The sequence below is a fragment of the Xyrauchen texanus genome, chromosome 26 (assembly GCF_025860055.1).
Source record: "Xyrauchen texanus isolate HMW12.3.18 chromosome 26, RBS_HiC_50CHRs, whole genome shotgun sequence".
NCBI lineage: Eukaryota > Metazoa > Chordata > Actinopteri > Cypriniformes > Catostomidae > Xyrauchen > Xyrauchen texanus.
In genome coordinates this window covers 7,387,781-7,399,958 of record NC_068301.1, presented here as the reverse complement: position 1 = coordinate 7,399,958, position 12,178 = coordinate 7,387,781, and the positions used below count along the sequence as shown (strand labels likewise).

At 36.1% G+C, this 12,178-nt stretch overlaps 1 protein-coding gene across 6 annotated transcripts; it reads left to right on the top strand.

The window, feature by feature from the left end:
* Positions 1-238: 238 nt before the first annotated feature.
* Positions 239-11,812, top strand: LOC127620027 (death domain-associated protein 6-like). 6 transcript variants are annotated; one of them, XM_052093098.1, is made up of 13 exons: positions 254-293; positions 1,393-1,454; positions 2,518-2,760; positions 3,206-3,571; positions 4,393-4,524; positions 4,818-4,934; positions 6,167-6,398; positions 6,661-6,830; positions 8,715-8,883; positions 9,132-9,412; positions 9,659-9,813; positions 10,984-11,077; positions 11,429-11,812. In XM_052093098.1, the coding sequence occupies exons 2-13, from the start codon at positions 1,440-1,442 to the stop codon at positions 11,486-11,488; spliced, it is 2,034 nt and encodes a 677-aa protein (XP_051949058.1). In that variant the 5' UTR covers positions 254-293; positions 1,393-1,439; the 3' UTR covers positions 11,489-11,812. The 6 variants fall into 6 exon arrangements, with proteins under 6 accessions (XP_051949054.1, XP_051949058.1, XP_051949057.1 ...); XM_052093097.1 differs by having other exon boundaries at positions 9,132-9,448; XM_052093096.1 differs by having other exon boundaries at positions 9,132-9,484.
* Positions 11,813-12,178: the final 366 nt, after the last annotated feature.

Here is a 12,178-nt window from a genome sequence, read left to right as displayed (position 1 = left end):
GATATGGTAACACGAGATAATAAGTACAAACACAGCTGGCTCAAACAACACTTCTTCTGTGTTTCGTCCATGATATTAGTGAAAATTGAAGATTTTGGAGTTTGGGAATAGTGTCTTCCTGATCTCTGCGTGGCGCTGCGTTTGAGCGGCTGGATAACTGCGTAGAAAACAGACCGCAGAAGAAACGTGACGAGCTCAGCCAATGAGCGATCAGATTACTGCCCGTCAGCGAATCAGCGCGACTCATGTTGAGCTGTACACGCATCTAGCGCTTAGTTTCAGGATCCGAGCGCGTAAGTTCATGTTTTTGTCTGAATATATTGATAAAGAACGAACTTTTATGATCAGCGTTATTGTGAAGTTTTTATGAAGATTGCGTGGAACTGAGCATGTTATGTATATACATTTTATGATCGTTTTAAATATTTATATGGTAAAAGGAAGAGCAGAACTGCATTTCCGAATTACAAAGCCATAGATCTACTGGTAATCTAAACTATTTTATATTTATATTCATTAAATGATTATGATTGTAGTGCCAACATTTAATTGACTCAGTCTTCCACTAAATCTAGTTGCTTGGGATTTAAAAAGGTCACGCGCTTCCTGACAAAAATGTACCATGGTAAATATAGTGTCCGCCCAAAATATATGGTCACTATAGTTATTGTTACATTTATTGTAATAAATTAGTGTAAGAATCTTTCTTTTATGTTGTTTAATCTCTTTTTTTGGTGGGTACTACTTGCGGCTAATTCTGACAGTTTGAATGCCGCTACATTTCCGGTAGTACTATGGGATTTCTGTCGGAAATTACAGACCAGTCATGGGAAGTAAATAAAGACTAGCCTACTTAAGTTAGGGTGTGACGTGCTTTACTCCCATCTTAAACTATTTTAATAGTTTGGTCATTTTACAATTATTATGCATGTTGTTTTATGGCCTGATTTTAAGTGAGAGACACATGGATTATTTGCACTTTTAACAATGTAAGTGTTGCACTACAGAGCTAAATGAATGAGCCAGTGAAGGCAGAAAGGTGATTCATAGATTTGAATATTAAAAAGTTGATGCCCTTTGTTCTTTGTCAGCTGTACTCATACCATTTTAATCTTAGAAATCCAGAGAAGTAAGGCAAATGTCAAAATAGAAGTATTTTGTAATGTAATAAATATTGTTTGTCTGTTCATAATATTTATAGTTTGAGTAGTCATGTGCGCAGTATTGATACTTTCTGTTCACATGTATGGCTTATATTCCCCAACTTATTTAAAGTCTTAGATAATATGGCAGTTATTTGGTCATGACATTACCCACTATAACAAAACAGTGCTTGAATTATGCCAGCAGTTGTTATTACTATTATTAATCTGTTGGTTTCTATGTCTACAGAGACACCGAGATTCACAATTTGGATTTTGACAGTCTTGGAGAATTCAATGCTGAAGACTCAAGTATGTACAGAAGAGTTTTCTATTTGATCATATTTGACAATCACATTTTATTAAGAAACAATCATAGATGTAGTTTCTTTATTTAGATACTGCACTGCAAATTTGGGTGATTCCCACAAAACCTGTAATAAAGAAAAGGAGGGGGAAAAAGGTCATATTTTCCATTAAAAAATTAAGCTTACATTTAGCGTCATTACGAAAGGACACTTAAGCACATTTTACCCCCAGTTGTCATTACTGTATGGCGTCCTGACGTTGTACTTATACTATTACTATTGTTTTTCATGATGATTTTCAGTACTGTCATATTTTATGTATTACATGATACAATTAATGCTTAAATAAAATAAGCAAAACTGAAAGTCAGTACCAACAGAGTACTATTATGATGTTGTGACAGGGCGGAGGGTGGGGCCGGGTCGTGATTATACACACCCGGTCCCTTATCAGGCTAATTAAGCCTCTGAGAGGGATAAAGGCCGATTGTGGACGGTGGTGCGACGAGAGAGAGATCGTTTACGGACATATCCATCATGTGTGTGTTTTGTCTTTTGTTTCAGTTTACCAATTAAACTATTATTTATATCGTCAAGCCGGTTCTCGCCTCCTCCTTTCTGTTGAACTGCGTTACAGATGTATAAATACTTGACAATTTAAATAATATATAAATCACATTGTGGGAATGAGAATATCATAATGACCATCTTGTGTTGTGGTAATGAGAGTTGGGAGGTAAAATGTGCATGACAATAATGCCACAATGTAAAAAAAGATCTTAATGGCCCTAAAAATAGGCTTCATTTTCTATATGCAAAATCACATTTGATATTTTTTCTTTTCATTTTGGTGTAAAATATCAAAAGTGCATTTGGATATGAATGGTAATGTTACAGAACAACTTACCATGCCAGTTGCCATAACACTAGTAAAAAAAAAACTGTTCTGTTTACTTATGACAACAGCATTGCACAATTAGTGAAATTATAAGGAGTACCTGGTGTGTTCACAGGTATTGGTGTAGTTGAAATGCGGGCCTGACACCTCCACATTCATTACTCTTCAGCAAATTTGTCCGCCTCCCTTCTGGATGACCGGTGCAGTGATGGAGAGCATTGTGATTCTCGATGATGATGATGATGAAGCTGCTTCCTCATCTACGTCTTGTTCTAAAGCAATGACCTTCCAGTCCAGAACGGCTCTGAAGAAACAACTGCCACAGCCAACACACATCACACAATCTCCGTTTGCCACTGCAAAGAAAGACGCCCATGTCCTACAAGCGGAGAATGAGAAATTGTTTGCAGAGGTGCGTTTGTTAACCACACATTTGTTTGCCTTTTTTTTTTTTTACTTGTAAAACAGTTGCCATTTACCTTATGATTACTGATTCCTTTATTGCAATGAAATCATTCTTTTATATGCTATGTTAGGGCCGGGCAGTATGGCTATATTTATACTGATTCAAACAGGATTTACTGGATTATCTAAAAATAGGCTGAAATTACTTTTCATTGAACAGACTTTTGTCATACCGCTCAATGGCGATGTAGTGAGTAATTTTGTACAAAAAGTTTATACGTATCCTCTGAGTGGGATTCAAAATAAATGTTTCGAGCAAGGTATCAGAAATCTTCAGTTGCAAGAACACCATTAGAATGATTTTTCTTTTTCCTCCTTGGACATCCCACTTTGATTGAAACCCAATGCTACCCCGTCACCGATTGGACCTCGCTAAACTCAACCTGGCTCAGTTTGTTGAACATTGCTCCAAACACTCGCAAGATCATCCAGAGGTCGTGGCCTATCTTCAGTCCAGATACTCCAAGGCTCTGCCGACCTTTTTGTCATCTGTGGAGTTTCGTAACACTCTAGGCCGCTGCCTCACGCGAGCTCAGGCGAACGTAGGCAAAACCTTCGTCTACATCAACGAACTCTGCACAGTTCTTAAACAGCATACAGCTAGGAAGAGAAGCTCCATACAATCCCTCCCTTCCAAAGGAAAAACTGAGGACAAGAGCAATGGAAGTGGTATAGAGGAAGAACTGGTTAAAAAAGAGGAGGAAACACAAGAAGAGGCAGCAGAAACACAGAAAACTAAAAGGGCTTCCCGGAGACAGGTATTTAGGGCAATCAATCATTACATGGTCACCCTAAAAATTCTTTCATTTTGAAAATTAATTTACTCACCCTCATGCCATCTCAGATGTGTATGACTTTCTTTCTTCTGCTGAACACATATCATTTTAGAAGAATATCTCAGCTCTTTTGGTCCATACAATGCTAGTGAATGGTGACCTAAACTTTAAGGCTCCAAAAAGCACATAAAGGTAGCATAAATGTAATCCATAAGACTCCATTGTCTTTTGAAGTGATCCAATCGATTTTGGGTGGGAAAAATGTAACTAATGTTTCACTGTACATCTTGCCATTGCAGTCTTGCTTACACTTCCTAGGGCTTGGCACTGTACATAGTGCTAGATGGTGCTAGGAAGTGTAATCGAGCTTTAAATCATGATCACCAAGGAGACAGCTGATGTCAAGATGTACTGTGAAATAGGAGTTTTATTTTGGTCTCTTCTCACCCAAAACCGTTTGAATCGCTTCAGTCTTATGGATTACGTTTTGATGCTTTTATGTGCTTTTTGGAGCTTCAAAGTTTTGGTCACCATTCACTTGCAATGTATGGACCTACAGAGCTGCAATATTTTTCTCAAAATCTTTGCGTTTAGCAGAATAAAGAAAGTCATACACATCTGGAATGGCATGAGGGTGAGTAAATGATGAGAGAATTTTCATTTTTGGGTGAACTATTCCTTTTAAGTTCAGTTCTCTTTCTTTCTATTTATGTTTTCTCCTTATAAGTGAGTTGTTGAAATTAATTGAAAGAATATAAAACAATTTACAACTCATCCTCATACTTTCTCTCGCCCTCTTTCAGATAGCATACTTGGAAAACCTGTTGAAGGTGTATAATGAGGAGATCAGACGGCTTCAAGAGAGAGAGTTGAGTGTTGAAGATCTTGAGAAAGAAGATTCTAGTTATATTCAAGAACACAAACTCAAACGGAAAGTGAGTCTGTCAGTTCCTGCTTTATTTTTCCCTCATCTCCCTCTTTTCCAAATGATTTGGATCAATCAAATCTATTGTTCTTTATCTGTGCTGTCCTTTACTCTTTTAATCAATTACATTTACTGATTACTTGAGAATCATAGTGTTCATCCAGCGGTTTTATTTTGTCCCTAATACATTTACGCTTCATTCAAATAATGATTTCTGAGTGCTTAACAAATATTTTTTGGGTTTGATTGTGTAGTTATGATTAGATCAAATCTGAATTATGTCATTGTTCTTTTCCATTTTAGATGATGAAGATCTATGATAAACTGTGTGAGCTGAAGGGCTGCAACACGCTGACAGGTCGAGTAATCGAGCAGAAGATCACCTACACCGGAACACGCTACCCAGAGATCAACAAAAAGGTTCTTATTTTGTTCGTGAACTCACTTCCCTAAAGATCTATTCTGCACACTAAGATCAAGTCACACGATGAAGAACAGTTTTTGTTTATTAGTTTCATCATCAGTCAGTGATCACATTAAAACAAACAGAAACAGATTAAAGATGTGTTAAACCAATCTGGATCCAATCTGTGAAGAATTGATCAGAATTGGATTGATATGTTTATGGAATAACTGAGAAGCAGGATTTCAGAAATTAACCAGGAGTCTGAAAATGTTATTTCAGGACTCTACTTTTTATTTTTTTATCTGATGCATTTCATAAAATGCTATTATAAGCCTAGTTAATCAAATTATTTATTTATTTTAACGAACAGATTAAATTGAAGTTTTTGACATAAAGGATTATATGCCCCTGAAAATCAACCAAAAAAGGCCATTAAAGGGATAGTTCACCCGAAATTGAAAATTCTCTCATCATTTACTCACCCGCTTGCCATGCCAGATGTGTATCACTTTCTATCTTCTGCTGAGCACAAACTAAAATTTTAAAAATATATATCTCAGCTCTGTAGGTCCTTTCAATGCAATGCAAGTCAATGGTGGCCATGAACTTTGAAGGTCCAAAAATCACAAAAAGGCAGCATTAAAATAATCCATACGACTCAAGTGGCTAAATCTATCTCTTCAGAAGGGATATAATAGTACTGGATGAGAAACTTTATTCTCTTTTATCTTTATTTTAATATGAATTGTCCTCCTTGCCCAGTAGTTGGCGATATGGACAAAGAATTTGAATCGTCAACAACAAAAGAAAGGGAAAGTGGTTTATAGTATTAGAGATTTATAGTAAAAAAAAGGTGTCTCACCAACACCTATCATATCACATATCTAAAGATATGAATTTTTTGGACCTTCAAAGTTTTGGCCACCAATAACTTGCATTGTATGGACCAACAGAGTTGAGATATTCTTTTAAAATGATTTGTGTTCAGCAGAAGAAAGAAAGCCATACACATCTGGAATGGTATGAGGGGGAGTAAATGATGAGAGAATTAAAATTTTTGGGTGAAATATCCCTTTTAATTAAAAAAGGAAAAAAAAAAGCACACTCCCGAATCTTGGAACTGCTGTTGTATGAGATGTGAATTTTACATTTGCAACATTATACAATTTCCTCAAATTGTAAATCCCATCTTTTCCCTGTGCTTTTCTTTTTGTCTCTACCAACTTTAATTCTCTTTGGTCTTTAGATCGAGCGTTACATTAACAGTCAAGAAGTTCTTCATAATCCTCCGGACTACTCTGATATCCTGAAGGTGGTGCAGCGTGCCAACGACCGCTACAATATCCTGCTCTCCCGTAAACAGTTAATACAAATCGCTCAAGACGCCTTCCGAGAGACGGGCAACAAACTGCAGGAGAGACGCCACCTTGACATGGTCTACAACTTTGGCTCCCACCTCACAGATTTCTACAAACCTAGTAAATCATTTTAGTTATCCAATTCAGAAAATAAGCCTTACTCAGTTAGTTGAAAAGATTCACAAATGTTCATGTTTCCAACTAGGGAATTTTATTGTATTTAAAAATGTTTAGTTACATGCTCTTACGTCATTCCAAACCCGAACGACTTTCTACCAAAATAACTAAGAAACCAGCAAAACAATTTTTATTGTTTGGATGTTTCATGCTCGTTCTGATGTACAGTACTTGTTTAATCTAAATGTCCCTGTGTTATTTTCAGCGTTAGACCCTGCCCTCACTGACACAGCACTGCATCGCAAGCTTCGCTCCAATAGAGACATGGCAATTAGCAGCCTGGAGAATGTCATCAACAAATTCGCCATTAAACAAGAAGACATAGAGGTAGAGGAAATTAGGAAAAAACAAGAGAGAGACAGACAGAAAAAAGAGGTAAGAGAACAGAGTACACTTGTTTGTTTGTTGTTGGTCAATATAATGTCAAAATATCATTAAAAGATCTGAGTGCTCAAGTCTAAAGTTATAAAATCTTAACATACATTTTATACATCAACCAAAAAGGAAAATTCTCATCAATTACTCGCGCTCATGCCATCCCAGATGTGTATGATTTTCTTTCTTCTACAGAACACAAATTAAGATATTTAGAAAAATATTTCAGCTCTGTAGGTCCATACAATGCAAGTGAATGGTGACCAAAACTTTGAAGCTCCAAAAAACACACAAAGGAAGCATGAAAATAATCCATAGGACTCCAGTGGTTTAATCCATGTCTTCAGAAGTGATCCAGTTGGTTTTGGGTGAGAACAGACCAAAACATAACTCCTTTTTCACTATAAATCTTGATATCAGCAGTCTACTTGGCGATCATGATCTTAAGCTAGACTGCACTTCCTAGCGCCATCTAGCGCTCTGTGCATGCGTCAAGCACAAGGAAGTGCAGCTGAGCTTGAAATCCTGATCATGCCTAGAGACTGCAATTATGAAAAATGTTTTACATTTTGATCCATTCTGGATCGTTTCATAAGACATGGATTTAACCACTGGAGTCATATGGATTACTTTTATGCTGCTTTTTGAAGCTTTAAAGATTTGGTCACCATTCACTTGCATTCAATGGACCAAAAGAGCTGAGATGTTTTCTAAAAATCTTTTTGTTCTGTAAAAGAGAGTCATACACATCTGGGATGGTATGAGGGTGAGTAAATGATGAGAGAATTTTCATTTTTGGTTGAGCTATTCTTTTAATGTAATACAATTTAATAAACCAACAATCAAATAAAAAAAAAGGTAGATATTTAGATAATTAAATAGATACATATATTCACATTTTTATGAAACAATTCATTATATAATTAAAAAGAAAGTAATAAAATATATTTATAAGATAGCTATAAATAGCATTTTTACTTGTTTCCTTTTATATAATGTATTACTGTATAAAACGTATAAATAGAGATAAAGAAAATATGTATTTTAAAGTAAATAAAATTGTAAAATATAAGGGTGTTTCTTCAACTTTCTGGCAATTTTGGCTAGAGCTGTTGGAAAAAAAATTATTTCAGCGATAAATCGCGATTCATACTCAAATGATTCAAAAGAATCAGAATCGATTCTGAGTTCAGTTTATATCATGGCAGAGCAGTGGTGCACGCCAAAGACAGATGTGGAAACAAAGACGCGAGTTAAGTGCATACACTAAAGTCAAGTGCACAAACAGGACTGTTTGCAGACCAGCTGTATTAAACACATGACCATTTGTGCCCGAATGAAACTACAATCTCAATTCTTTCACAAACTCACGCGCACAGCAACGGGAGAGTTTATTCATGATATGAAGCCAACAAACAACATGACAGATGAGCTCGCACCCATATTTGCACTGATTTGCACACAACGGGGGAAAAAACAATTTCGAGGCAGCGGTTCGTGAGATGTTGGTGATGTTTTCATTTAATTATTTAAAATAATAATTAAATGATTTACAATGCTTAAACAAAAATACAAATAATATAATTAGTTGAAGTAATAGCTTTCAGTGTGTTTTGATGGAGAACCAATCATTTTTGTTTGTGCTTATAAGAGATTTTTTAAAAGGTTGTAAAGAAAGAAACTGAGAAACTCTTTTAAACTATAGAACCATTTATTTAATCTTGTTGATGTTCCATGTTTTGTTCACAGCTCATACTGAATGTAAAAAAGAATAAAAGTCATTGAATAACTGGGAGGATCATTTAGCATAAATAAATAATGTGTCAATGTTTCCTGTTTCTGCTATGTCTTATCTATCTGTCTTTGCATCCGTCACATTTCCAGGCACTTAATGGACAGCAGAGTGACAGCAAAGAAAAAGAGACTGAGAAAAATAAAGAGGAGCAGGAGGAGCAGGAGGAAGAAGAGGAGGAGGAAGAGGATGAGGAAGATGATTCCTCTGATCCAGACATTGAAGAGGAGATCCAAGCTAGCAAAGCACAAGTTGGGCCTGGTAAGAAGTGAAAAAACATCAACTTCCTGCTACTCTAAGGCCATTTACACCTGTCATTAACATCTGTCTTAAGTAATCCAATCACAAATGGTTAGGTGATGGATCACAAAATATTTTGGATGAAAATTCCATGTTTATAAGGGGGCCTAACATTCGATGTTGCTTTTGTTGAAAAACCTTGTTGCCTGTATTTACCATGCCCATTTTATGGTGGAAAAACAAATGTCTCCTTTGCTTATGTGTTTCAGATGATGACGAAGAGGACAATGAAGAGGAGCCAATGAACATCAGTGATAATGAACAGCAAATCAATGATAACTCCCCTTCATCAATCAAATCATCTCTCCAGGACACCGAGGACGATCAGGGTGAGGGTGATGACCAACAGTCTCCTGTCAGCAGCACTCATGAAGCAGAATCTGCAGAAACAACCACAGATGGCAGAAGTGCTAAAGAAAGCACCCAGTCCCCAGCCGGCATCAGTCATTCAGAGGTAGTGGACTCCCCAGCAGGCATCAGTCATTCAGAGGTAGTGGACTCCCCAGCAGGCATCAGTCATTCAGAGGTAGTGGACTCCCCAGCAGGCATCAGTCATTCAGAGGTAGTGGACTCTCCAGCAGGCATCAGTCATTTAGAGGTAGTGGACTCCCCAGCAGGCATCAGTCATTCAGAGGTAGTGGACTCTTTACCTATCAAAAAAACAGATCCTATTTCCTATAATCATTGTTCACCTAAAAGCACCAGTACCTGCACTGAGACCATTTCCATCAATCAGGACTCTACTATACTCATGAGATCGGCCACTTGCAGTCCTCTGCCTCCAAGCCCTGTGCTTATAGACGAGATGGGTCAGTATAAGAAGAGGAAACGTACCACGTATGAAAAACAAACTACAATCTACAATGGGAATGGCAAACAGGACAGTGGCGGGTAATAGTATTTTACTGACTCTATGGGTAACTGTAGCATTTCAACCACAAACTACTTTAAAGGAAGGAAAGAAAATCATACCGCAGTTAGGTTCTGGCAATATAGCAAAAGAAACAAATTTTTAAGCATTTTGATAGATTTAAGACGTTTTTTCCCCACTGTTACATCTCACACACAGTAGAGTGCTCTAGCCTTTCAAAGAATACTCTTTTGGCACTAGCTAATGTGGATGCATTGGACATATGCACACTACAACTGCTTTGTAATAATATAATATAACCGCTATTCAGGTTGGCCAAAAACAACAGTGTAAATTTAAAATGGACCAAGACGAAAAAGAGAGACATATTTTCATTTAATGCATCAATTTTTAAAGCCTAAAGGAAATCATATAAACATATATATTATATGATTCAAAGTTAAATATAAATAAATTACTTCTTAAGATGTATGAAGCACACATACACCTTAAGAAGCATGACAATTAATCGCCATAATCGCAAAAGCCCTATAAAAACAGTCGCCACAATCGCAATTATTGTATGACAATTAATCGTCATAATTATGAAAGCTATAAAACGGACAATTTATCATCATAATTGCAATTAATAGTTTGATAATTATTTGTCATAATTGCTAAAGCCCTAAAACAAACGATTAATCACATAATCGCAATTATTTGTAAAGCAGTTAATCATCATAATTGTGAAAGCCCTACAACAGACAATTAATCGTCATAATCACAGGTATTTGCATGACAATTAATTGCATAATTGCAAAAGGCCTAAAACAGACAATTAATTATCATAAATACAATTATTTGTTTAAATGAATTGTCAGACCAATATCATAATCGTGACAGCCCTATGTGCACTGTGCACGATATGTAGCGGCACACAGAAAAGTATGCTTTGGCCTTTATAAATAATACATGGCTCAATATTTTATCTATTTGCTCTGAAATGGATTTAAAAAAGTAATTTCCATAATTTCTACCACACAGCAACTGTTTTCATGTATTTAAAAAATTTTCAAAGCAAGAAATGAAATAAATTGGATGAAGAATATTGAATTACCTTTGTTTAAATGCACTAATGTAACAATGCTAGTATAAAAAAAGCAAGTTGAGATGTTAATATTACACCACTGTTTTTATTTTGTTTATATCAGTGATTGTGATATTCCTCTGGATATGGGTGTGAGCTGCAGCCCAGAGCAGGTGGATTTAACCAGAGTGAGGACACCTCCGCCTAAGAAACATAAGGTATGAATTTCTTTCAGGATTTATGGATTTCTCAGAATATTCATGCCGTTATTTTCCACAAAATGATTATTGAATGTGTAAATATAATCAATATATAATCGAATAAACAATTCTCCGCAAAATGTAGCAACTACACTTTGTCGTCAAAATTGAGTTATGATCAAAGTAATAATGGTTAATTATCCTAACTGTAGGCTGTTTGCATTTGCTAGGCAACATAGCAACTTGGTGCATTAATATAGTGTGTATGGTTAAAGTCACGATGTTGCTCATCCAAACAGTCAATTTAGTCTGAACTATTTATTGACCCATAAAGCAGAGAGCTAACTGCTGTTGTTTGTGTATTAACAGGTGAATGTGGCGACTCAGTGCGACCCAGAGGAAGTGATTGTTCTGTCTGATTCGGACTGAGCTCCACCATAGTGTAATGAACTGGCATCTTAATCCGTTAGCTGTTCCTGCTCCAACAGTGCCTGCCAATGTGAACATTTAAACTATTTCGCTTTTTTTTTTGGACTCAGTTGGCTTTTGAACAACACTTACTTGCAATGCCACTGTTCGCTTTTTATACAAGAAAAAATGGCATGTTATTATTCATTCAGGCTCTTTTTAGAGGTATTTTTGTAAATTGTACATGGGAATATTCTTATTCCAAGGATTTATCATGTATATTTATGGTTTTGGTTTATGCCAAGAGTCATGAGGGGAAGTGAACTTTCCCTTATCAAGTCAATAAAATGCTCTCATTTTGTGTAAAGTGTTTGTTTTACATGTTGATTATTGGATATTTAGTCTTTGTATTGTGGATTGTTAAAAACTCAAAATGTTTCCCTTTAGCAGAGTTATTTATAGGCTACAACTCATAATTTGCTCCACCTCATGTCATTGCAAACCTGTATGCGGTTATTTGTTGTGAAACAAAAAAGAGAAATTTTGAAGAATCTTTGCACAGCTCTTTTCCATTCAAGGAAACTTTGTAGTTAGCACAAATGTCAAGCTCCAAAAAGGAACCAAAAAAAGCATTGTAAACATAGTCCTTACAATTCATGCTCTATTTCAAGTCTTCTTAATCCCTGTAACATACAGAATGGAGAATGACAT